The sequence below is a fragment of the Cucurbita pepo genome, chromosome LG14 (genome assembly GCF_002806865.2).
Source record: "Cucurbita pepo subsp. pepo cultivar mu-cu-16 chromosome LG14, ASM280686v2, whole genome shotgun sequence".
Lineage (NCBI taxonomy): Eukaryota > Viridiplantae > Streptophyta > Magnoliopsida > Cucurbitales > Cucurbitaceae > Cucurbita > Cucurbita pepo.
Window position 1 is genome coordinate 7,991,756 of NC_036651.1, and position 27,912 is coordinate 8,019,667.

At 35.3% G+C, this 27,912-nt stretch overlaps 3 protein-coding genes and 1 non-coding gene across 4 annotated transcripts; 2 read left to right on the forward strand and 2 right to left on the reverse strand.

Moving 5' to 3' along the window:
* Positions 1-10,983: 10,983 nt before the first annotated feature.
* LOC111810742 lies at positions 10,984-16,064 on the reverse strand. Its single transcript, XM_023697510.1, has 4 exons — positions 15,754-16,064; positions 14,594-15,378; positions 13,618-13,807; positions 10,984-11,398 (listed from the first exon to the last, which is right to left on the reverse strand). The coding sequence occupies exons 2-4, from the start codon at positions 15,313-15,315 to the stop codon at positions 11,180-11,182; spliced, it is 1,131 nt and encodes a 376-aa protein (XP_023553278.1). The 5' UTR covers positions 15,316-15,378; positions 15,754-16,064; the 3' UTR covers positions 10,984-11,179.
* A 268-nt stretch (positions 16,065-16,332) lies between these two features.
* On the forward strand, positions 16,333-21,193 carry LOC111810743 (NADH dehydrogenase [ubiquinone] 1 beta subcomplex subunit 8, mitochondrial). Its single transcript, XM_023697511.1, has 4 exons — positions 16,333-16,596; positions 16,693-16,779; positions 16,860-16,955; positions 20,882-21,193. The coding sequence occupies exons 1-4, from the start codon at positions 16,462-16,464 to the stop codon at positions 20,942-20,944; spliced, it is 381 nt and encodes a 126-aa protein (XP_023553279.1). The 5' UTR covers positions 16,333-16,461; the 3' UTR covers positions 20,945-21,193.
* Positions 21,194-23,274: 2,081 nt separating this feature from the next.
* Positions 23,275-23,973, forward strand: LOC111810744 (14 kDa proline-rich protein DC2.15-like). The gene has a single exon (XM_023697512.1). It carries the CDS (start codon positions 23,438-23,440, stop codon positions 23,831-23,833), a length of 396 nt encoding a protein of 131 aa, XP_023553280.1. The 5' UTR covers positions 23,275-23,437; the 3' UTR covers positions 23,834-23,973.
* Positions 23,974-27,626: 3,653 nt separating this feature from the next.
* Positions 27,627-27,710, reverse strand: TRNAS-GCU. Its single transcript has one exon. It is a non-coding gene; the product is annotated as a tRNA-Ser (tRNA).
* Positions 27,711-27,912: the final 202 nt, after the last annotated feature.

The window sequence follows — 27,912 nt, forward strand, 5'->3', positions numbered from 1 at the left end:
TCCATCGTTTAATCTCTCGTTTTTCAAATTGTTCGAGCTAAAAGAAAGTTTGGAGTGATGTGTTTGTTTGAACCTAATGGATAAGACATCAAAACTGTTGAGGTAAAAGAAAGTTCAGAGTGATGTGTTTGTTTAAACATAATGGATAAGACATGAGAACTGTCGAGGTAAAAGAAAGTTTAGAGTGATGTGTTTATTCAAACATAATGGATAAGACACCTGAACTGTCGAGGTAAAAGAAAGTTTAGAGTGATGTGTTTGTTTAAACGTAATGGATAAGACAACAGATCTGTCAAGCTATGAGAAAGTTTGGAGTGATGTGTTTGTTCAAACACAATGGATAAAGCATGGAAACAATCGAGCTAAAAGAAAGTTAAGAGTGATGTGTTTGTTCAAACATAATGGATATGACATGGGAACTGTCGAGCTAAAAGAAAATTTAGAGTGATCTGTTTGTTCAAACATAATGGATAAGAAATGGGAGCTGTTGAGCTAAAAGAAAGTTTAGACTAATGTGTTTGTTTAAACATAATGGATAAGACATTGGAAGTGTTGAGCTAAAATAAAGTTTAGAGTGATGTGTTTGTTCAAACATAATGGATAAGACATTAGACCTTTACTCGGGACGATGTTTTAGGGATTCTTATGATAGCTCCTTGATTACGGTTTCCGCTCGTGACTTATTGGCTGATGAAAGGGTTTCTATTGGTGGAGTTCCTATCCTTAGCCTTGGTTACGTTGTCGTCTTACTGTTGGTCTATTGATTCATTATAGATGCAATCGCTATCTAAAAGAATTATAAAAATTCTCCTACCGTTCAAGGGCCGGGGAAATATTTTCTACAGTAGTTCTTTGGTCAACCAAAGCTTCTTTAATTAAAGAAAAATAAAATAAATTAAAATCTTTTGAATTTTAATTCTAAATATGTTTTATAATAATGTGAAAATTATAAAATTATGATTTTCTTTAAATTTTTCATAAAGAAAATATAATTAAAATTTTCAATAATGTTCCTAAGAAAGACAAAAGGAATATCTTGTTATATTATTTTCTTTATTTATTGATATTAATTGTTATTTACACGCAAGCAATATCCATTAATATAATAATTTATTTTAATCATGTGATTTAAAAAATATTGTTTTTGTATCCAAATATATAATTTTCTCATATTCTTAAATTATTTTTTATATCCCGTCATTAATAGGTAATGTGGTCATGTTGTAGGATAGTAACCACACCTCGCTCTTCGAAGTGAGTTCTTCCCGAAAGAGGATGAAGCTTGTCTAAAATCATGTGTCGAAACATTGATTTCTCGAAGAGAGGCTCGGTGAAACAGACATGTTTGTGAATACGAGCGACAGTAAAAGAGAGGCATAATAAGTGAAATTGTTTCGCTCTAGAAATACGAGCGTTTAACCTGCCTTGGAGGTACCATAAATTGCACCGTTGACACAATTGAGATTAAAATAGTTGAAATTAATCGAAAACATATTTTAGCCGCTCAAAATCAATTTAACGTTTGAATTTACTTACATGAACTAAAGTATTGTTACTTATAACTCATACCAAGTTCATCGCTCGCAGATATTATATACTTTAACTTGTTATGTATTTATTGTTATTAGCCTCGCAATTTTAACACGCGTTAATATGTAAAAAATTGAACGAGAGAGACAAGGACTTGAGGTGGGAGTACGACGCTCCTCAAGGCGATTGATAACGACACACCAATAAGGGGTCACTTCAAAAATCTCCACACCAATGGGCCCCACTCTGTAAATTTGGTACTGTTTCTCAATAGTTTCCTGCGTGACTTTCACGTGCCTGCTAACTGCGAGTGGTTTCAATTTTCTACCTTCGTTTCTTTTTTCTTTTTTCTTTTGTTAATTCATCTTACTATGAATATTTAATATTTAAATTTTGATAAAATTTTAGTTATTAATATCACCTGTATTAAAATAAATATGATTTTTTTAAATAATAAAATAAAAACCCGACAACTCAACCCAATCCAAAAATAAAAGATTGAATTATAAATTTCATTCGGATGTCCCGACCAGTAACCGAAAATGAAAAACAATAAAACAAAATAATATCTAATTTTTATTTTATTTTTATTTTTTAGTCCTTTTTTAAAAATGGCGGCAAGGGCAATGCTATATAGGTCTCGTATGATGGGATGATCATTTTTGTTGTATATATATATATATATATATATATTTATTTATTTATTTACCGTACTGAAAATTGGAAAAGAGAGTAATTATTAAAATGTTGTAAAAAGTATAGCTGACGATTCAGTGGGCTCCTTTTTCTTTTCCTCATTTTTTTTAATATTTAGGTTAAATTAATAAAAATAATTTAATGTTTGCACCTTATCTTTAAAAAAATATATATATATATAATTTTTAAAACTTAAAAAAATATATTTTTAAATTAAAAAAAAATTAAAAATATATTCTTACCATTGGTTTCGGAGAAAAATAAAAAATATTTTGTTTCAAAAGTATTTAAAAAACATTATTAAACTTTCAAAATTTCATTAATACTCTCGAGACTTTTTTAAAAATTTAAAAAATATCTTTAAATTTTTAAAAAAAATTAAAAAAATACACATTAATATCACTGTTTCAAAAAAAGTAACATTAAAAAATTTGGAGATAATCTGTAAGATATCGATGATAGGTAGTTTTTATCCGTATATTAACAATAATAATTTTAAAAAAAAAATATAGAGGGTTAATGTTTTATTTATTTATTTATAATTTTATGGTATTTTTTTAAATACAATACTAATTTTTTTTAATTAAAATTAATAAAAAAAATTTAAAATTAAAAATATTTTTGAAACGCTATTTTAATATTTTAATTCTAATTTTGAGTACATATCCGTATATTCTCCTGTCTTCCTATGACACATTCACGTTCTAAACTCTTTGTTTTTAAGAGTGAATAATATCTCCATAAACTAATACGAGTCATTTCAGTATATTTTGTTCTCGCTTTCATACATCTGAAAAATATTCTCATCGTACTGTCCAAAAATATATATTTTATCCAATTAAGGGAAATTCTTTGCTTTTAACGAAAGTAATCCACTTTTACAAGTGATGTGGTTTTAGTTTTTGGTCAATAAATAATTATTATAAAATGTAGATTTAAATACTATTTTTTTTTATTCATATATTTTAATTTGTATATTCTCAATAAATCTAAATTTACCCATTTAAGTTAATTTATATTTAAAAATAATAATCATTTTTATAAAAAAAAAATAGCTTACCTTTAAAATTTACTCAATATTTTAAACTAAAGAGACCGAAATAATATTTTAATATAAATATTAATTTTTTTTTCTTTTTTTTTAATTTGGCTAGGATCCAGTGGTTTGCACATGCACGAGGTAAGTTCAACCTTGGGAGAGGACAAATAGGAGTAAGGTCTTAAATCAACTTGAGTTTAGTTTAATTGTGATATCTGAATAAATGAGAGGTACATATATGAACGAAACTACATTTGAATGACAGTGATTCTAAGGATAAGATGACTAAGAAATGTATAAAAGAAATGAAAATTACTACCTATACCGACAAGATGTACATTTCTTTTCGATGGCTCAATCATAGAAACTCAACGATTATGCATGTTTTACTTGAAGCAATTCTATGTTGGGTGACCTCTTAGGAATTTTCCTGAGATGTATATGAGCGAGGACAAAACGTTGGGTGACCTCCTATGAGTTTTCCTCGGATGCATATGAGTGAGAACAAACCATGTTGGAATAACTCTTGTTGGTTTGTGGAGATAGTCTTTACTATGTCGAATTGAAGCTATCTTAAAGGATATGATGGCTAAAAATTACTTAAAATAATCGAAAATTAGTATTTATAATAACAAAATACACGAACTTATAGCAGTTCTATGTTTGGTGACCTCCTAGAGTGAGAATAAAGTATCGTAATGGCTCAAGCCCACTGCTAGCAGATATTATCCGTTTTGGCTCGTTACGTATTGTTGTCAGCTTTACGGTTCTAATCCCTAGTAGACGCATTTTAGAACCGTAAAGCTGACAACAATACGTAACGAGCCAAAACGGATAATATCTGCTAGCAGTGGGCGTCTACTAGGGAGAGGTTTCCACACCCATATAAGGAATGTTTTGTTCCTTTCTCCAACTGATGTGAGATTTCACAATCCACTTCTCGAGGGTTAAAGTCTTTAAAAGTTATTTTGAAAAAAACTCATTTTCAAAGTTTGACCGTGTACCTGAAACTAACCTCATATTTGCGAGTTGACATTTTTTACTCCACCAACGTGAAAATAGGGTTACAATCCAACCCAACTCAACTTTAGTAAGAATAATAATATTTAACGTTTGTAACTGATGGTAATGATGTATTGTGACCTGTTTGATGTTTAAACTTTACGAGAATTTAAGTGGGAAAGCTTGGAGGGCATAGGACCGTAACTTTTAGGGCAGCCAACCCTATTGTTTAATAGGACATAGATCTAGAGGAAGAGAAAATGAAAAAATTTGAAGTTTATCTCGAAATCTTCCCCTTTTTATTTTAACCTTAACCTACCAATTTAAAATAATTATTCTCCATACAATCGGGAATTCTCACCACTAAACTACAGCCACTTAATTTTTAAAATAGTCCAAGTCCACCTCGAATAGATATTGTCACTTTAGCCTGTTACGTATCACTGTTACGTATCACTGTTACGTATCACCGTTAGCTTTTAATCATTTTGGTATTTATTTTTCAAGCCCAATTCAAGAGATTTGTAACGAAAATAATGAAATTTTCAGAAAAATAGAATTTGGAAATTGACTTACTCGGAATGGTCTCTTACGACAGACGATTCTCCCTTGGGATCCACGTGAGGTTGAGGAGATCCGTGAGGTATTATGTAATTAATTGGCTCCACGTTTGAGAGAAATTCTGGCAGAAAGAAACTTTACTGTGGATGAAAGAAATCCGTTTTGAAACAGAAGAATATAATTAAATTCTCACAACATCTATTCGGGTAAAGTCAAATGTCTATCGGGTTAAGGTCAAATGTTTAAATTTAAAAAAGAAACGTAAAATATTTAAAGTATTTACCCTGTCGGGATTATTAATATAATATTTAATAATTATATAGTTAAATTATGGTGTAATTAGTTTAGTTGGGTAAAATTATTAATTAAGGATTTAATCTCACAAGCTTTATCCCTTACGTCCTCTCTCTCTCTCTCTCTCTCTCTCTCTCTATCTCTTTCTCTCTCAAGGTTTGAAAATATGAAAAGAAGTGAATGGATGTCATCACCATGTGGCTACTTTTTTCAATAATAATAATAATAATAATAAATTATTAGAAAATTTTAAAAATACATTTATCATTAATTTTATTTAAAAATATACTTGATGTGAAATCTCGCGTCAAATAAAGAAGAGAACGAAACATTCGTTATAAAGGTGTGAAAATCTCTTCTTAGTAGATGCGTTTTAAAATTGTGAGGCTGACGACGATACGTAACGGGCTAAAATAAACAATATATATGCTAACGGTGGGTTTGAGCTGTTATATATGGTATAGGGTTAAACACTGGGCAGTGTGACAGGGAGGCGCTAGCCAGTAAGGGGTGGAGGGGGAACAAAGCATTCCTTATAGGAGTGGGAAAAGCTTTTTTTAAAAAAAAAAAAATAGTGAGACTGACGACGGTACGTAACGGGCTAAAGTAGACAATATCTGCTAGCGGTGGGCTTGGACTTTTACACTTAAACTTTTAAATTTTCATAATACACTTAGTATTTCAAAGATGAAGTTCTTCGATTCTTTGGCGTCTTGGTTCCCTTTGAAGGGTCTGAGGTCTGGAAACTTTAGTTTGTTGGATCGTGTATGAGTTTGCCCAGCCGTGACGTTATCCACGACTTTCATGGTCACCCCAATTCGGGTGTTCATGTCGGCTATCTTTTCTTGGACGACATCGATTGTTGTTCTGAATTCATCAGCTAATCCATCAAACAAACTCATCATTGTATTTTGTAGCAAGTCGAACTCTTCGCCACATCTCTCTTGTGAAAAGTTTTAAAACTTTAAAAATACCCTTAAAATTTTTATAAAAAAATATTTTTTTAAAGACAAAATACAAAATTTAGGAACGTTTTTATTAATTTAGCTTTCGTTAATGCAAAACCCTTTTTTGTGACACAAAATATGAAAACTTTTTTTTTTTTTTTTTTTTTAATCTTTATTCCCGGGATAATCGCCCGAAAAGCCTCGTACTAAATTGTGATAGCGGAGCTAAAGACAATCTTTGTTACACAAAAGGCGTAATGAGGCCATAAGTCTATAGACCTGTCTCAAGGGTGCCCCCGCTGTCATCACAAAGTCCCCCACCTTGGTCCCAAGGGGGTGTCTTGGTGGGGTCTATAAGAACGCCCCCACCTTCAAAGGTATGGTATGCAATTTTTCTGTGTTCAGTTCGATATATCTTTGACTAAATTTTAACTTAAGCTTAGAGCACATTGGCCATAGCTCCACATGGGTGCGAGATTCTACCTTGTGGGTAAACTCTAGCTCACTGATCGAGCGCTCTTGCGCCGAAGATGAACGGGGCTAAGCGATCTGTTGAAGTTGTAGGATGTAAAAATGCATCGGTAGGGGAGTGTTCCGCCTCAGTGGTGGACGAAGCGGAAGCGAGAATGTCGGCTTGAGTAACGCAAACATTGATGAGAATCCAATGCCCCGAAAACCTAAGGATTCCTCTGCAAGACTCAAATACGATCATAATCACAAATTTCCTTTCATGGAAAATTCAAAACTATAATGATTTTACTTATAAATAAGATTTAAAAAATGAGTTTAACATACTATAGATATTTCAAATGGTCAAAACATTTTCGTGGGCCCATAACTCGCAGGTCCCAGGATTAAAACCTACCTTTGATACCATTAGTAACGATCCATGCCCAAGATTCGAACTAGCATTTATAATCTAGATTCGATACCTGTGTGCCCCAACATTCCCCTAGATGCCCTGACATAGTCACGTTACTTACTTCTCGATTCTAAAAGGGAAAACTATCATCACAGATTAACACGAGTCTTTTCAATATGTTTTGACCGCACTCACATGCATCCTATAAAAATTTTCAAGAGGTCACCCAACATAGTATAGCTCCAAGCAAAACACGACTTTGGTTTCTTTTAAGTCTTTCTTAGTCATCCTATTCTTAGGACTGTTCTCATTTTGATGCAGTCTTAGTTCATTCATGTACCCCTCGTGTACTCGAGTATAAATGAGAGAATGCCGTGAATACCTAACTTACACGAGACGATAATATAAGAAAAAAATTACATGAATATGGAGTAAATGGTTGGGCATGAGAAGGGGTGAATAGATGAGACATGACAAGCATTAAGGATCATGTTTCAAATCTAGGCTGCAACTACACATCAGCATTGACTGTTTGATTTTATCCAAACAATCACTCTTTTCTTTTTTGTGTTATCCAATTTCTAGATAAAACAAAATTTAACTATCGTCATCGATGATTATAAAAGTCGAGTTAGACATTGGGCGGTGTGCTAACGAGGACGCTGACCCCAAAGAGGATGAACCTGAGACAATGTACCAACGAGGGCATTGGGCCCTAAAGGGGGTGGATTGTGAGATCCCACACCGATTGAAGAAGGGAACGAGTACCAGCACGGACACTGAGTCCCTAAGGGGGGTGGACTATGAGATCCCATATCATTTAGAGAGGGGAAGCTCGAGAGGGAAAATTCAAAGATGACAATATTTGCTAGCGGTGGATCTGGGCCGTTACAATGTGCTAACGAGGGTATTGGGTCCTAAAGGTGGATTGTGAGATCCCACACCAATTGGAGAAAGAAACGAGTACTAGCGAGGACGCGGGGCTCCTGAGGGGGTGGATTGTGAGATCCCATATTAGTTGGACAGGAGAATGAAGTCTACCTTATAAGAGTGTGAAAATCTCTCTCTAACTTACGCATTTTAAGACCGTGAGGCTGACAATAATACGTAACGGATCAAAGCGGACAATAATAATATTTCATCGATATTTTCATAAATACTTTCGTTAAACTGAGACATAAACACTAACTATATAAAATTTTAATTTAGGGTTTGTGAGAGTAAGAGTGTACGTGCATTGGGTTAGAGAATTTTTTTGGACCAACCCACAATTTCAGGTTAGTTGGGTTGGTGACTTAAGCCACCCGAATAAAGTTCACAACCCAACCTTCATGATTGGTTTGGAGTGTCGGGTTATTTTTTTAATTATTTAAAAAATCATACTTATCAACCATACATGTTACCTTAATAACTAAAATCTCATAAAATTCAAATATCATATTATTCACAAGTCAGAATGCATAATTAACATCAGTTATAAACATTAACTATTCTTAATATCCGCTATAATCTTAAAAGTAGGGTAGGGTTGAGCTGGCTTGTAACCTATTTTCAAGTTGGTCGGGGTACAGAAAAGAATGGTAACCTACGACCGACCCAAATTTTAAGTTTTTTAAAATTCAATCCAATTCAAACAAAGAAAAAATGTAACTCAACCCAATTTTTATGGTTTGAGATCGGTACTCTATATTAAAAAAGTTATCAGATTATATGAACACTCGGGACACGATGGTTGGTCGGTTGGTTTTGTATGGGACAAAAGTTGTTACCTTAAAAATAAAGTTGAGAAAAGACAACAAATTTGGAGCCCAATTAGGTTTTAAAAGACAACAATGGTCTGCCTTATTAAGCTAAAAAAAATTTATTTGAGCAAAATTCTTTTCATATTCCTTCATATGTATGTTCAAATTTAGAAATATTTCTATCAAAATGTATAGAATATGCTTTCAACTCATCCAAGGAAGAAAAAAGGTATTAGACCCATTTGATTGATCGATAATAATATTACAAAACTGGTCCAAACAATTTTTTTACTCGGGTATTTAGTTTAGTAAGTCAACCCTGTTCGTAAACTTTCATTTTTATTGACTAAATTTTGATCGAGCCAGAAAATTAACGAGTTAAAGTAATTCTTAATCTACATACTAGAACGTCTGAACTCAACTTAAAAATATCTAACGGGACTAGAAGAACCTGTACCCATATGAACAGTCTCGTTTACAAGTTCATATTTATAACTAGCCACAAAATTAAACCGATCAAACGGTTTGTATTATTTCAATAAATTTAATTAAAAATGGATATGTATCAATAAAGAAAATCAAGGGTTAAACAATAAATTGTATATACTTCAAAACCAAATGATTTAAGTTTCAAAAAGGAAAAAAAAAAAAAAAAAATTTATTTGGTTAATATGTGATAAGAAGGTTTTGTAAGGCCCAAATGGCCCATATAGGCTTAAGAACAAAAATGATTTACATAGTTTTTGTAATATAGATTCAAAATCTAGTTTCGACATATGATGGTATTACGTCCCGTACGATCTAGGCACGTCACTTGCTCGTCTTTAGTTTATTGTGTGAGACAGAAGACAACACAGGTATAACGATTTTTCAAAATGCATCAAATTACCATCGAGAGAGGCCTCTGCCAATGTTATAAAAGTTGGCATGGGAGATAACATGTTAGAAAAAGTCGAAAATCTTTTAGTGTTTCAGGATGATTTGTGTCCTTACTCACGTGAATTTTAAGAAGATCCCCTCGTGATGTTAAATTGTTTCAAGTAAACACACTTAATTTTGTAGTTCATATGATTAAATAACGATTTTTTTAAAGAATAATAATCGTGGAGAAATTATTTAGAGGGAATCTTCACTCTGATTCTTGCAAAAATAAATGAGAAATTTCACGTAGATAGAAAATGAAATAGATGACGGGAATAACGACGGATAAGACTTCCCTCTTTGTGGGCGCACCGCACCGTAAACATCTTTAGTGGACACTACTAGATTGTGATCCAATTGACCCTACGAACAAAACCACAAAGACGACCAGAAGAAAACCTAAGGCCCCACAAAAACCAACATGAAATCCAACGTGGCAAACATTCATAGGCCAAAAGCACATGGTAGGATTGCCACGTGGCAAACAGGGTCAACGGGGTGGAAGGAGTTGGAGGGGTTCATGTCCCTAATTTTAGGGTACAAAGTAACCATTAGGCCATGCCTTTTCTATATCTTCCAAAAAGGTCAATAAATTTTGTAGCTTTTGAAGAATATGCAACAATTTATTTATTTATTTATTTTTGATATAATACAATGAAATAAGTAAATGAATTAATATTACTTTAGGCGAGTTATTTATTTATATGCTATATTTTTATTAATAACGGTACAAAAATCGTCCCAAATTATGGATTAACCAAGAAGAATTTGGTTGAAGGAGATGGTCTAAAAACCCTAAAACTTACCTAACTTCGGCGAGGCTCCCGCCGTGCTTTATGGTGGTTATCTCCCCAAATCACTGCTTCCAAACCCCTTTTCCGAACTATCCACGTATGAACCCTTCTCCGAGTATCTAAATCAAAGCACCTTGATTCCTTATTCACTCGTTCGCTACCCACATATAAATCCGAGTATGAATTTGCTTTGACATACTTGAGTATGAACTCGACTATTTGGCAACGTTTCTCCTTCACCAAACTAATGAAATTCATCCAATTTCCTTAGCCAAATGATTTAATCCTATCCCAATCTCATCCATACCTGATTTTGCAAATATATATATATATATATATATATATATATATATATATATATATATATACTAACTTCATCACTGACACATCAAATCATGAAGAACACAGATGAAAATTGAAACAACTTCAGCCATATATAACATTGGATATCAAAATATTTCCAAACAAACAAATATTTCCTTCATTCTAAAATGAGATAAAGATAAAAGGTAATTTCAACTTTCAACTATATAATCAATTATCTTTGGGCTACATTATTTAGAAANAAAAAAAAAACCGTCCCATAACAGAGAGAGAGAGGCAAGAAGAAAACCTGTTATTGCAGATGTGAACCATCGGGGAAAACTACTACAACAAAGCATGAAGTTCAATCAAAAACAGGTCAGTCAAAAGAAAATTATGAAATCATCCTGGGGGATCTACCAGTTTTTTTCGAACTATTTATATCATCAAATGCACGCTTAGATCGATGTGCAAGTGCTTGAAACTTATCATGGGAGGATTTTACGTCGATGGCGAGGTGTCTCTCGCCTCACATACATCTTCTCCATTTCGTTCAATGGCCTGCTAGAACCATCAGGCAAGCTGACGAACTTCCATCCACCGTCACCTCCCCGTTTCCCTCGTGGTCCCATTTTCTCTATTGTGAATTTCCACCCATCTGCAGCCCGACGCCTACTATATTTGTGGCGGAAGACCTCTCCTGCAATCTGCATTTCAAAGAAATAGTTATTATGCGAAAATGGAAAATCGAGTTCCATTGCATTTGTACACTTTATACCATTAGACATCATGTCTACCATCCCCCTTCAATCAAATCCATTATCATCATTAACATTGTTTTAAGAGGCTGCTATTGAGGCTTTCCTGTAGGCAAGACTCTCACTTTTAGATCTGAAGTCTATAACACCTTGTGCAATGGTTAGAAGGATAATATTAATTTGTATCAGTGTTCAAAAATTTAGCTTTTGAATTTGTAAGCTCCTCACTAACGCTGTCTCACAGTTTGAAAAATTTAGTGAGGAGCCTACTAAGGTGCTATTAAAAAATGGATCAGGAATGGTTTTGGCTGTCTCTCTATCAAAAGAAATCAGCTCTTGGCTGAAATATCAATCATTGCTGCCTTAGGCGATTCAGGACCTATCTCTATTGAACAGCACACCAAGAAGGTCTATGCAAGCTGAATTGTTGTCTTTTACAGCCAAAGAAGAGATATCTTGGAAACAAAAATGTAAAAATAGATGGATAGAGGACGGAGAAGCGAATAATGGCTTCTTCCATTATACCCAAGCCACTTAGGAGAGAAAAAGTCTATTTTAGGGATCCCATCCACTATGGGTGGCAGCTTGTTAACAGAGGAAGAAATTGTGCCCAAATTCCTGTTCTTTTATGAAAGTGTATATACCAAGAGGGATTATCTAGAGGCTTTCCTTCGGGTACTGACTGGAGTCCCATTGATCACCACCAAGCCACTGATTTAGAAGCCACTTTTACCGAATTAGAAGTTTGGAAAGCTGTACAGAGCTTTGGCAATGTCAAGTCTACGAGCCCCAGGTGGTTATATACATTCCAAATTCTTTTTCAAAAAATGTTGAACATCCATAAGTGCAATATTACGAGTGTTCCAAGTTTTTTCTTTTTTTCAGATTGTGGCCCATGTACCCTTCAAGTGTCTTACTTTCCCATACCATCACTATCGAACAACTTTTGGAGAAGGTAGACAAACCATCGATGCCTCTCTTATGGATAACAAACTTATTGATGAATGGAAAAGGAAAAGGGGAAAGGGACGGTCATTAAATTAGACACTTAAACGCATTCAACAAGGTTGATTGAGGTTTCTTCAAAATATTCTTGCTGCAAAGGGGTTTGGCCAAAAAAAGGAGACATTGGGGATTAAAGGTTGTATTTCATCGGCAAATTTATCTATTATCATTAAGAATACCCAAGGGAAAGATCTTAGCCACTAGTGGGCTACGTCAAGAAGACCTTTTGTCCCCTATCCTCTTCATGGACAGTCTTAGTAGGCTCCTCACTAACGCTGAGTCTCACAATCAAATTAAAGGCTTCCATGTGGAAATGGCCGAGGTTAGCATAAACCATATCCAATTTGTCAATGACACCATTCGTTTCTCCCCTTTGGTAACGAAAGCTCCCTAAACAACCTTTTCAAGGTTGTTGATTATTTTGAGAAAGTGACTGACCTTAATATAAATCCTTAGACAGGCATTCGAGAAAGTTATCATCCTTGGTTGGGCTTTTCTATTGCATTTTGCGTCAGAGAGAGGAAGAAGATCTGGATCATCTGTTTTGGAGTTGACAGGTTGAAATTTTTTCTTTGATGTGTTTGGACTTTAAATTGCCCATCACAAAGCTTTTAGTGATATAATCGAGGAGTTCCCTTCTCCATTCATCAGGGGGAAGGGTGTTTTTTTATGGAAAGTTGGGGAGAGTGTTGTATTGAGAGAATCATGGGGAAAGAAATAATAGAGTTTTAGAGGGTTGGAGAGGGAGTCCTTTAATGTTTGGTCCTTAGTGAGACTTAATGTCCCTCTTGGGCATCAGTGACAAGTTCCTTTTGTAATTTTTCTCTTGGTTTTATTTTTCTTGTTTGGAGACTCTTTCTTTTGTAACCATCATGGATCTATCATCCCTTTAGTAAATCTTATACATCAATAAGACAAATTCTGAATAAAAAAGAACAAACTTGAGGCGTTATCCTCTTCAAGAGAAAAAACTTCAAGGCTACCTTTAGCCTTTAAAAAAATTAATCATTAATGCAATTTCACATTTCAGAACCATCCAAGTCCAATCAAGTAAAAATCATTTGGTAAATGGATTCAAAATGGATTCAAGAAGATTCTCTTTCAATACTCACGCAGCCATTCCACATCCAAATAGAGTGTAGCAAAAGTACAGCAAAACTTACTTTCTTTTTGTTGAAATTCATCTTCTCGACAAATTCTTTATACAGCATATCATCTTCTTTTTTGGAGATTTCGTAATGGACTTCATCCAAATCTCTGGTTGTACCATCCCAACCTTCCGGCATAACCTTGAAATCAGGTTTGTAAGGAAGGGATGCCACATGGAATTCCAGGTCGTGGGATTTAAAGAACCTGCAAGAACCAATGACAATGGTAAATGAGAAAAGATGCCAATGGTAAACGAGATCAGAAATCTTGTAGCTGGTCATAAGGAAGATAAGAGGTCAATGGTAAATGAGTTTATCTTCATACTTAAAAATCTTTTGCATGGTAATTTCAAAATCTTATACAAGTTCACATCTAACCCTTTTACCTTCAAAACCAATCATACATTAGGAGCATTAATACAAACAAAATAACCTTAAGACAGTAAATCGTCTGCTAAAACCAAGACTTTGAAACATTGAACTTCACCTTAAAGGATTATAGTATTTATAATATCTGGCTTGTAAAAGATTAAAATTTAAAAAGAGAAAATAATTTACCTACTATATGTGTGTACATCATGTATAATCAACAGGAGGTTTTATGAAGGAAAAGAGTAATTAGTTGGGGGAAATTTTAATTATACAATTGCAAATTTCACATCCTTTATAATTTATTCAACCATACATCTGTTAAAGTTAGACAACGAAACATATATCTTCCTAAAACACCTTACATATAGATAAAAATAAAGATTAAGAAATTGTAAACATAAAAAGCAAAACAGGTGTTCTGATGCCAAATCATATATCTATCTGTGGTTTGTTCCTTTAAATCTTAAATCCAGATACTAAAGAAAAAGAGTCCTAAGAACTATGTTTTCATTTTTCCAAGAAAGAGTGAAATGATTTTGCAAAGAGAAAAATATAAAGGCATAAATGATGCTATGCTAATATCCATCTAAATTTTATAAGGTAGAAACTTGTGACATACTCTGGGCAGGTATCAAGTAAAAGCTCAACAGAATCATCCAAGGGGTGGCCCAGTTTTTTCTCCTCTTCCTCTTCAAGCTCTTTCAGCCAAAGAATGGCGTGAACCCTTTGCCTCATAATCCTGTAATCTTTAGCAAGCTTCTCAACAGTATATACCTCAGGGTTCTCCTTGTGCAAGCGATACATCTCAGCCTTCTCCGAGTCCTTGAGATAAGACCCTCTAGCACCAGGCTCTTTCACTTGTTTCAAAAGCATGCTCATCTCTTTCATCCTTTCACCCCACTTGTCGACGAAGTCCTTGCTTTTCCGGTTTTCTGCCTCTAATTCCCTTATTCTGTCTTCAAACTCTTGCAACCCAGAAACTAATGAAGACTGTGGTGATTTTGGTGAATCCCCCCCTTCACCAACCCTGCGGCCTACAGCCTCTCCATCAAAATGCTCTTTGGTCAATCCAGTAGACCAAGAGGAAACAGAATCCCAGCCTAAATCATCTGACGTGGTGCCAGAAAACGATTCACTCACACTCTTATCCCATTCATTCTTAGAATTAGCTTCATCAAATCCACCAGATTTTGCAGAGAACTCTCTCAAAGTGGTTAACCAAGCTCCTTGAACATGCTTCAATGTGGAAACTGAATCAGTAATTAAATTAGATCCCACATTTTTGCTTTTCCCAAGAGAAGTGGAACTGAGACGACAAATGAAATGATGCAGATTTTGCATGGTCAAATTACAAGCCTCTGAAAGTGCCACAAGAACAACTCGGTATCCCTAAAAAACCAGAACCTGAAGGCAAAATGAAGCTGAAATCACTCAAATTGGTGCCAAATAGCTTTTCGATTACAACAAGTTTTTTTTTATTGCCAAGCAAACCAAAGGTGAGTTTCTTTCTTGCTTGCTTCATCTTCTCAATTCTTTTTCTTTTTATTTCTTAAATCGGATAAGAATACTATGCTTTTTTTTAATCTATTGATTCAATCTGTTTTTTCTTCTAACATGTGAAGTATTTTTAGTTTTACGTTTTCATTTGGATTGAATGAACATTGGCTGAAGAAGATATCAACAAAAAAAAAAAAAAAAAAATCAATTCGTTGATTCTTCTTCGTGAGTGAACATAATAAATCAACCAAACGAAATAAAAATGAAACAAAAAATCAAAACCTTGGCGCTGGATCTGAAAAATGAGGGGCGACCGGACCTCACCAGCAGCGTGAGTTGTGACTGACTGAACCGCTGTTATATATTTCTGAGAAAGAAGAAAACAACAGAGATAACTATCTCTGATTGCTCGGAGAAATGAGAGAGTGTAACTAAGAGGGAGGAAGGGAGCGGCGGCGAGTATGTCGGGAAGCTGAGACTGCGTCGGGCAGGAGCGGCGTGCGACGGTGCGGGGTGTAGAGGGAGGAATGTGAAGCAGGGTTTAGGAAAGAAGAAACCTGGTTCGATAAAAGAAAAGAAAGAAAAAAAAGAAAAAAAAAAAAAATACGTGGAAATTTTTTCTCTATTTCTATTTAAAAAAAAAATTAAATTAGTTCTTTAAAAATAATATTTTTAATGCATAATTTATATTTTGCATATAAATTTATTTATAAAAAAAATGTTAAAAAGTATTAAACAAAAATATTATTTCTTTATATTAAATTCGAATAGCATTTAAATATCTTATTATTATTTATTTATTTATTTATTTATTTATTTATTTATTCATTGTCTTTGTGGATTTTGCAATTTTTTCCCCAAAATTAATTGTAAATTCTGATAACAAAGAAACCAAGGGCGTTACTTTTCCCCCATTGCTCTGAAGAACAATAACTCAAAAGAAGAACGGACGACGATCTTGGAATTTTGAAGAGGGAAAAATCTCCGAAAATGGCAGGCAGGCTGAGCAATTTGGGTTCGATCCTTGGCGGAAATGGAGTTGTTGCTCGCTCAATTGATTCGTCTCTTCGACGTCGCTCCGGCATGGGCCTTCCTGTTGGCAAACACATCGTCCCCGATAAACCCGTAAGCATTTCACCCTTCTACCTGCAAATTTGTTGCAAAATTAGTATCTCTTTGATGTAGATTATGTAGGACTTATGATCGTTTTTCCATTTTTAGCTTCCTGTGAACGATGAACTGGTATGGGACAATGGAACGCCTTTTCCCGAGCCTTGTATTGATCGTATTGCTGATACGGTTGGGAAGGTATCTCGATTCTCTTGAGGATTTTGTATTTTCATTTCTCCGACAATTTGTATGTTTATTTTGTTTTTGTTCTGATTCAGTACGAAGCCTTGGCTTGGTTATGTGGGGGATTGGGATTTTTTGCATCTCTGGGATTTATGGCTGTGTGGAACGATAAAGCGTCTAAGATACCATTTGTAAGTTTACTGAACTAGACATCTTTTGTGGATCTTTTGTACTCCGTTCTCTGTTGGACTATTTGATATCTCACCTGCATTGGTGCGTGACTGTTGAAGGTTACATTTGTTGTTCATTACTGTAATGGTTCAAGCCCACCGCTAGCAGATATTGTCCTCTTTCAAGGTTTTAAAATGCGTTTCGTACGGAGAGATTTTTACATCCTTATAAGCAATGCTTAGTTCTCCTCCTCAATCGATGTGAGATCTCACAATCCACCTCTTTAAGGGCCCAGCGTCCTTGCTGGCACATCACCCGGTGTCTGACTTTGATGCCATTTGTAATGGCCCAAGCCTATTGCTAGCAGATATTGTCCTCTTTAGGTTTTCCCTTCTAGGCTTCCCTTCAAGGTTTTAAAACGTGTCTTGTAGGGAGAGGTTTCCACACCCTTATAAGTAATGATTCGTTCTCCTCTCTAATAGATGTGGGATCTCAAAATTACCGTACATTTTGTGAAATATGGTGGTACCCAGTTCAGTGCATTATTTGGATTGAATTTTCTTTTCTCATATATTGGGATAATTGTGCTTTGTATACCGCATTTTATTTCTTTGATTGAGCGCTGGAAAAATGGGCGGAGCTAGAGAAATAACTCTTGAGATGTCTAACTTATAATTTGGTGCAAAGCAGAACAGTTTTTTAGATTAATTTTATCCTACCACACTGAGAGTATCTGTGTAACATGCCTAGCCTAGTAGTAAGGGACTTTACTAACCGTAGTAGCAAGTCAAAGAGCTTGTTATGACACACGATTCGTTTTTTTAGACCCTGGCCTGATGTGAGGCATCCATACTGACGGGCACACCTTTTTCGATAACTGGAGTGTTATTCTCCCTTCTATGTTCAAGCAATGAGGTTCTGGGAGAGTAAGAAGGATAATAGGAGCATGTTAGAGGAATTAGACAGCAGAGAAGGAAAGGGAGATAAGAGGTTATTATTAATGTTTATTCATAGTCTTAACACTCTCGTTCCATTTCTGTGTGTGAAAATTAGTAAAAGGCTCAACAGGCGATCATTAATATTAATTGGAGAGAAAATGAAATTACACGCTTTTAAACCTATCTTTTGCTCTTATACCATGTTGGTTGATCATTAGAACATCCAAAAGCTTAAACTGATAGCTTTTGGTATGTTCAATATTCATTCTTATTCTTAAAATCTGGAGAAGTTATCTTAGTTGGATGTTGGAGAAGGTCATCTTGAATCTACCCTTTGGGAATAAAGGACATGTTTATGGCTGGCCTAGCTTATTCCCTCAACATCATGTTGTTAATATGATTGGATAGAAATAGATCTTTTCTTGGGTTTATGAAATTTTTAAAAAAGAGGTGGAGACAACTGCAACTCAAAGGAGTGTCAGAAGCCAAACTATAAGAATGGAATTATTATGTAATTTACACCAAGAGCTAGGCAGATGACATTATCAAGGAATCTATAATAATCACAATCTTTCCCCCAAAAGGCCTTTGATTTTTCCCCAACCAAGTAGACGAAAAGAAGGCCTTAATGAGGTGTTTCCGTAGTAGCTCATTCTCTTTCTTAAAAGGATGACCCACGAGAGTATGAGAAAGAAGCACTTACGAGTCTTTTGGAAGAGCCATGGGCCTGTTGAAGGAGGATAACATCTCGACCCAAATCCTTGTTGTCAAAGAAGTGAGTAGGGGTATCCTCCTTCCATTTTTAAGAACAAGTGAGTAGGGGTAGGAGTATGAGGGATTTTAAAGAAACGACATTTCGTTGAAAATAATGAATATACAAACAAAGAAAGAGGCCTGCAAAAACACTAGCTCCAAAAGATGGTCCATCCTCAACTACGGAGGAACAGATTCCAGTCCAATGTGTGCTAACTGATAGTTATAAAACTCTCTAGAAACTGAAGCCCACAAAGAGGTTGGAAATTTGACATTGTCCCACACTCCTGAAATTCTACTACCACTCGAGCCATGTACCCCAGAAAACTGCAAAAGACGCATGCCAAATGGCCCAAAAATCTCTATTAAGGTACCCAGAACCTGTCTACAATACACAAGGTCCTCCACTGAGTACTCAGCAAGAAGGAAGAAGGCTTCCGATGGCAATCCTCCCCTGTAATACCTGCCACACTAAGAATATTACCTTCTGGTGGATCTTAACCTTCCAGAGAGAGGCAAATAGAAGGGTACCCAGGGGGACGAAGGGACACAAACGAGGTGAAAATAAGAAATGCAAGAGAAGGATTGTGCAAGGAGATGCAACCACAAACAAAAGCTGATCGTACTTGTTAACAGATGCATTAGAAGTGACGTTAGGACACCCTATAGTTTCTCCAGCCTACAGCAAATTTGGGCCTTCTTTTCTTTTTGGCCCAGCATAGTTCCTCTGAAAAAAGAGCCTGATTTAAAAGATTTATCTGAGCTGCACACGCCCTCTTGGAAACCGAAGGGGACCCACTCTTTGCAGGTTGAAACACTTCACCTGGTTGCTAGAATACACTTGGCTACTTGTCTTAGACGTCAAAATCGGCTTCTGAAAGAGCGTCAAAAAAGGAAGGGTGTAGTCCAACTAAGATATTGAGAACTTAAACCATTTTTAGCTGATATTGACATATCTGATGGTTGGGAAAACAAAAGCTAAAATGAACCCGCTACCGACCAACTCTTCCATTTTTCCAACTGTGAAGACACGAGATAGGAGAATGGAAGCAACTTTATTGAAAGTTTTTCCTGTATTCCTTTTTGCCCCAAAAAAGAAAGTGTTCTTTCACCCACAAACCTCACAGAAAGAGAATGTGATATCCCCACAGAGCCAATGGGTTATGAAAATAGACTCCCAATGGGCATTAATATGCACGAGGTCATCATTACGTAAGCCTCTATAGAGGGTGCACCAAGTGGAGGCATATTTTTTCACAAGATCCCCTAATTCCTCGACAGTAGGCTCTTTCCCTTTAGAAACTCTTTGGTTTCTCTTGAACCACAGTCTCCTAAGATTGTCTGTCACGGCCTTGGACCATAAAACAAGCGCTTGCCCTTAAAAGGAGAGCCTTCCGAAAGCTGGTAAAGGGTGGTTTAATAACTTTGGGGACACTAGTCTAAGCCAAAAGAATGAAAGAGCTTTGATTTCGACCAACTAGGAGCCATGAAAGGGCCATTGCAAAGATACGTGAGGATGACTCTAAATTACTTTTACACATGATGCACCAGGTAGTGCAAACTGGCATATTTGAGAGTTTCCTTCGGATCCAAGCACGAGTTTTCAATTTTCTTGAATAAAAGATCAAGTGAAAACTTTCATCTTCTTAGCAACCTTGGCCTTTCAAATCACATCGATTTGGAGTTAATGAACAGCGGCCCTTCTCTCATTGATGAAGGGGGTGAGAGCCCACCATTAAGCATATACGGGCAATTGTTTCATCCCAATATAAGTTACACAGAGAAAACATCTCAAGGGGTTCAAGGGATGAAACCTATTATGTATTCTTGTTGTAGTTGTTTGTATAGCCTGGCTTTGTATACTTTATGGTGTTTTTCAGTCATTACGCTTACTTGAGATTTGCATAGAAATCGAACGAACTATTGGCCGTGTTTCCTGTGACTGCCTTTCGAAAATGAAACTGACTAAAAAACGTAGTTTATGATTCAACTCTTTTTGGAGACAGCAATTTTTCCCATCTAATAATTGCACCAAAACAGCTTGCATTTGTCCCTGGATTCTTTTCCATGATGCATTATAAGACTTCTCTTTTCTTTCTTCTTTCATATCAATTCAGCAGTATTTTCTTGATCATCATGTTCCTCCTCGATGGGTCATTGTATTATTATTTATCGTTCAACTCTTTGAACCCTTGATGTTTTATTTTGGATGAATTTAGCATTGTTAAGATAAACTTGATCCTCCTTTTAATCAGGCGCCGAAAGTGTATCCGTATGACAACCTAAGAGTGGAGCTTGGTGGAGAACCAGAAGCTTAGATAGGCGGCCTCACGCTGAATGGACCCTTTTGGTACTGTTTCTTTTTCAGATACAAATCGTTGTTGAATTATATGCCTTTGGAATTTGCTATGCATCAAAATAAATGGATTTTGTTGCCTGTTCTGAAATCTCTCTTTGGCATTTGTGTAAATCACTTTCTACACTTCGATTCTTATAACGAGGTTGTGAAGACTTCTTGCCATCAATGATGGATAATGAATGATTCAATAAATTATCATTTTGTGTTATATAACCATGTTCTAAGTAAATTAGAAACCGATTAAATTATAAATTTGGTCCTTAAATGATTGAAAATTGTCTGTTTTTTAGCTTTTAACGTTGTTTAATAAGTTGGTCTTTATATTTTAAATAGTAATGAATAAAAGGTTTCTTTGGCACAAAATTGATAGATGAATGACTTGTTGAGGGTATTATATCGTTTCGCGTTAATATAATGTTCAAAATTTGTTTGAAACATACTTTTAATCAATCAAAATCAAATTTAATTGTTAATAACGCTCGTTTAATTTTAGTCACTAAAAAGGAAGATGCATCTTACTTGTAGTTAAGGATTCTATCCATTATTTTCTTGCGCATTATAGTAACATGTTCAATAATTTCTCGGACATCCATTAAGGCTAGCCCAAACCTAAAAAACAAACCAAAAGGAATCATATAAAACGAGTTGGACTAGTCAAACAAGATCGAATTGGTTGAACAAAACTAGACCGGTCAAAACCAATAAGACTAGTTAGATCGAGCTAAACCAAACGAACCAAACAACTCACCACTAGGAACTTCAACAGATCTGAGTTGCAACACACTTGATATGTACAGACATGCCTTGTGAGCGCATCACCCACGTTCATAAACATTCGAAAGATTTAACTAAGTTACAAGAAGACAACCGAACTCGAATCAAAGCTTTTAAGTTTCATTTTATCCTGATTGGATGAAGCATGAGAAAAAACGAGATGGAAACTTTGATGCAAATGAAAAGAGAGGTCCCAACCCATGTGCTTCCATTGATCAATGCAACCTCTAAGTATTAAAGTTGGAAATTTTATATTTGGCAAAGTATAGCATTAAATTTTATATTGGTCACTGCCAAGAAATAGATATCAAAGTGATCACATGCCATCTGATTTAGACCTCTCAAGCTGAAGAATTGGGACTCCCCACCTCCCTCGGAGGCTACTAGCTCAAAATTTTTGACGCCCGAGTAAAAAAGAGGTATATGAATAAACTGAGACTAGATTCGTATGAGAGCGATTCTAAAGATAGAATGACCAAAATATGTTTAAAAGTCTTTTTTTAGTGACTTAATCATATGACTCGACTCTAAAGTTCAATGTATTTTGCTTGAAGCAATTTTATGATTGGCGATCTCAGTAGAATTTTTGGGTGAGAATGAAGCATCCTGAAAGAACCCGTGCTGGTTTGTAGTGATAATCTTCACTTTTAGAAGTAAGAAGTAAGTGTCAGGACATACTTGGACGAGGTTTTAGATAACGGAAAAATTAGGGTTTTGAAAGGTATTTCGACCTCCTTTCTTAGTAAAAACAAATCAATAAGAATCAAGAAACGAATTACAAAAACATGTTATGTTTTTATCTCTTTATAACATAGAATTGTGAATTAAAAGATATAAAAAGAGAAAAATCTCGAGTTATTTTATTGATTTTACTTGTAAATGAAGACATTTATGTTAGTAGATTAATATCGAGAAACAATTAATCATTTCTCAAACGATACAACTCCACTGTTAGTATTTCGAAAATGGGTAATTAGCCATTTTAAGTATATAACTCGATCAGTAAGATATATATTCTGCATCAAGAGGTCAGAGATTCGAATCTTCAGTACCTAAATATTATTAAACTAAAAAAAAAAAGCACGAGAAGGAACTTCAAGATAAAAAAAAATGACAAAATAATCCAAAACCCACCGCTCTCATTGGAGTCTGGCTTTGATTCTCGTTAATATATGTAAAATTTCACATTGGTTGGAGAGAAAAATGAAGCATTCTTTATAAGAGTGCGAAAATCTCTCCGTAGCATACGCATTTTAAAAATCTTGAGAGGAAACCCAAAAGGAAAAGCTCAAATAGGACAATATCTGCTAGCGGAGAGCTGTTATGAGGGTGTGGAAATCTCTCCCTAGCATACGCGTTTTAAAAATCTTGAGGGGAAACCCAGAAGAAAGAAGACAATATCTTTTAGCGATGAGCTGTTACAATATGCCACCGTTTACTCGATTCTCACCAAAATGCTTGAGACAGATGGTACAATTGACAACCAATCGTTTAAGAAAATGCCAAAATCATCCCAAAAAAAGAATTAAAAAATAGTCTCATCTTCATGATCTTTCTCCAATCCAAAATGTTCATCCCTCAACTTTGCTCCTTACCATAAATCCCATTTCAAAAAATCTCAAACCCCATCTATATAAACCCTAATTCATCTCACCATTCTTCACCCATTCTTCATCCAATGGCTTCCAAAATGTCATCAACCCTTCTTCTCAACCTCCTCTTCTTCGCAATGGTCACTTCCACCTACGTCCCTTGCCCACCACCGCCATCGAAGCCCTCCGAGGGATCTCCCTCGACGAAGCTGCCTCCACAGCCCCGGTGCCCGAAGGACACTCTCAAGCTTGGTGTTTGCGCCGACTTACTCGACGGTCTCGTGCACGTGGTGATCGGGACGCCCCCGAAAACTCCATGTTGCACCCTCATCAAGGACCTGGCTGATCTTGAAGCTGCTGCCTGCCTTTGTACCGTCATCAAAGCCAAAGCCTTGGGGCTCAAACTTAATGTCCCAGTTTCCCTTAGCTTGCTTTTAAACTACTGTGGAAAGAAGGTTCCGTATGGCTTCCAATGCCCATAAATTAATCCTTTCGTTTCATGCTTATGGTTATTTTATCCGTTGTGTCGTGTCGGGATGGATTTGGAAATCTTCAAAGAATTTCACCATCTTCTATATGGTTCTATGAGCTTGATTATAGCACTGTTCTTGTTTGTATGTAATTTAAGAANTTTTTTTTTTTTTTTTTTTTTTTTTTTGAATAAAAACAAGAATCTTTGTCTTGTTTTAGTGTCTAATTATTGTGTTTGAAACGACAGCCATTGTTTTCAGACACCATGGCGGTTTAGATCTTGTGTTGACAATAAGCAACGTCCAAAAAATAAAAAAGATACTACAAAGGAATCCTATGAATCTATACCGAAATTATATTTGGATGAGAGTAATTTTAAAGATACAATGGTTAAGAAGACATAAAAGGATACTATCTATAGCAACATGATGCACTTTCTTTTTGTTAGCTAGTCGTACCAATGTCAAATTTAAGTGTGTTGTAATAGTCAAAGCCCACCGTTAATAGATATTGTCCGCTTTGACTTTTTATATATCGCTGTCAGCCTCACAGTTTTAAAACGCGTCTATTAGGAAGAGGTTTCCACACCCTTGTAAGAAATGTTTCGTTCCCCTCTCCAACCGATGTGAGATCTCACAATTCACCCCTTCTTGGAAGCCAGCGTCCTCACTGGCACACCACGCTGTAACTGGCTCTGATATCGATTGTAATAGCCTAAGCCCACCGCTAATGGATATTGTTCTCTTTGGTCCGTTACGTACAGTCGTCAACCTGACAGTTTTAAAACGCGTGTACTAGGGAGAGGTTTCCACATCCTTTAAGGAATGATTCGTTCCCCTCTCTCCAACTGATGTAGGACCTCACAATCCACCTCCGTTGAAAGCCCAATATCCTTGCTAACACACCGCTCAGTAATTGGTTTTGATACCATTTCTAATAGCCCAAACCCACTACTAACAGATATTGTCTGCTTTGGCCTGTTATGTATCGTCGTCGGCCTAACGATTTAGAACACGTCTACTAAGGAGAGGTTTCCACACCAGAAATAGTTCGTTTCCCTCTCCAACCGATGTAAGATCTCACATGTGTTTTGTTTGAAACAATTCTATGTTTGTTGACCTCTTAAAAACATTCTTAGAATCATGTGATCATGGTCAGAGCATGCTTAAAAAACCCGTGTAGATATATCAAGATAGTTTTCACTCTCGAAAGAATGTGAGTGAAGACAAATCATGCTGAAATGACTCGTGTTGGTCGATAAAAGATAATTTTCACTCTTAGAAGTATACTGAAATTAGAAACACTTCAAACAAGTAGGTAACGTGAGAATACCGAGACAATCAAATACTTACGTTTCGTCAATTATTTTTTGGATAGTATAACGAAAAAATATCTATATATCTCTAAGGTCGATATCAAACAAATTAAATGAATTTAGGTGATTGAGTTGGGACAAAGGGTTTTCTCAAATTAATAGCAAATGCTTATGCATTACATTTTCCCGAGAAACAAACAGATGATAAGCTGCATACCCAAGAAGGCATGGAAAATCAAAATACTCTTTGTTTCATAATAAAAATCTTTGTGGTTCTCATTCGATATCAATCCAACCATATCTATATATCTATGGAGGTGAAATTTATGGTTATTTTTAGAAAAAAGAACGCTAAATTAATAAAAATATCTCGAAAAGTTTCAATAATACAAACTTTTAAGAAAAGTCGAAGAAATATCGATCAGGTTTGAATGGAAACTTTTAATTGTGATTAACAAATACTTTTGAGCTTTGTTTAGAGTCCGTACTATATTAAAAAAATATCCATAAAAATTAAAAAAATTCTTACCATTAGTATATGGACGAAAATTGATTATCTATAAACATTTTACCGTTACTTTAGAAAGTTTATGAGTTATAAAATAATATTATCTTCCATCGTTGGGGAACCTTATGAACTGACTACAATAAATAGACTAATTTGCGGATGAACAAATCTTCATGTCTACAAATTTTGATACTACTCGATACTCATGTTGTCTTTCTTTCTGTCCTACTCGTAATCCTCAAAATTATAACAAAAAATTTCAACATACCTCTCTTTGTACTGGTAAAGTTCAAGCTCACCGCTAGCAAATATTGTCCGTTTTGACCTATTATATATCGTTGTCCCGTCTCACGATTTTAAAATGCGTCTGTTAGGGAGAAGTTTCTACACTCTTCTAAGAAATGCTTCGTTCCCCTCTCCAACCGAGGTGAGATCTCACCATACTAATCGTGTCTCATTTCTCTTGCCCTACCCTTTTCGTCATTCAAAGATATACATGGGCANTTTTTTTTTTTTTTTTTTTTTTTTTTTTTTTTTTTTTTTTTTGGGTTCATTAGAAACATTAAGAAAAATAATAAAAAAAATTATGTGGCTCGAAAATATTCTCTTTTTTTTCTTCATTTGAATGATATTGAGATTAAATAGAAAAATCCCACTTTTCTAAATTTGGCTGAAAAAAAATCATGAAAGTGAAATGATATGAATATGTTTTAAATTTGCAATAAATTTTGAATTGATCGAACAAGAACCCTCCCGCTTCACGACCTAACCCGAAGCTGTTCGAGTGGGGACCTTCTTCTTTGGATACAACCCTAGAGAGTTGCGATGAGACAGTGTTCTTCCAACCCCTTAATATTAGAGGAAAAGTGGAGACTGAAGATCCTTGCTCGGAAGGGACCCTCTTGTTTCATACTTGGCTCGAAGTTTGTAAGTTGAATAATATGAGAATTCTTAGTATTAGATACGGTTGAAATTGTTCGTAGTTTTAATATAGTAGATGAAACAAAAAGTTACCAATAAGGGTTGTTGACTTGAAGTTTTGTTTAACTAGTAAAAAATCTATAAATAGGGGACAGGACGAGACCACGATTTGGGCGGGAACCAAAACATGGAACATAATCTCGTCCGTGACCCCATTTATCTAACGAAGAAAAAATGTTTTCCACTCAGTCTCTCATTTTTTACGGAGAATCTACTTTTCATGGGTTTACACAAACACTGATTCCACGAATAAAATAGATATTTATAGAGAAGTCATAAGATAAAGAATGCAAGAGCGTCCTCATATGTTCACATCGATAAACCAAGAACATAGTATTAAAGACTTATAATCTTATTGAACATATTTGATCCCAAAATTTGAATTTAACTTATAACGAGTCTATAACGTTTGAAGATGGTGATCTAAAAGGTCATCAAGTAGAGTGGATCGTTAGTATAGATATACCATAACAACGACGTTCGGTTTCCAAAACATAATCAAAATTTAACCTCCCTATACTATATTATATGGATATGATCTTGCTTCTATTGAGCTATACTCAAGTTGATAATAATTATAAAAATACCTCGAGATCTTCCCTAATAAGGAAACCTTCAACCTTCAAGGATGGATTCATTCCCAATAAGTTGTAATATCCCTTGTAAAGGAATTGTAGAATGAAGTGGAGGCCATGCATGGTAACCTATAAGAATCTCGTTCAGTTCTTGATATCAAAATTGTTCACGGATTCGATTAACCCTTTTTATTTAGAAGTCATTTATGGGTTAGTTCGTCACGCTCTTGACTCTATATATAATCCCGACACCATAAAAAACCCCACATAGGTTATGTATCGAAAGAGTAACTCTTAACAATATTTCTGTTATGAAAGACTACGAAATATTACTGTTCTGGGTCTGATAGATCCTCCAGGGGCAGTGGAGGGTCGGGGTCTGGGAAATACCCTCCGTCGCTGCAAGTTCAGGCAACATGTCTGTACGTCGCCTGAGAGATTCAAACTCTCGTGGGGAAACCCCCCATGTCCTTAGCAGGCACACGCCTTAACCACTCGGCCAAAATGACAATTGTTTTTAAAGAAAAAGTACATGATAAAAAAGACAACTTATTATATATAAATATGATAAGAATATCTTTCTGGAAAGCATGCATAAACCAAATTCAAGCACAGAGAGGTGACATGACCTCACACAAAGAAGAAGCATCCCGAAGCAAAGCATGTAGGAGAAACTTTGATGAGGGAGACGCCATGAGCCAACGAACCAAG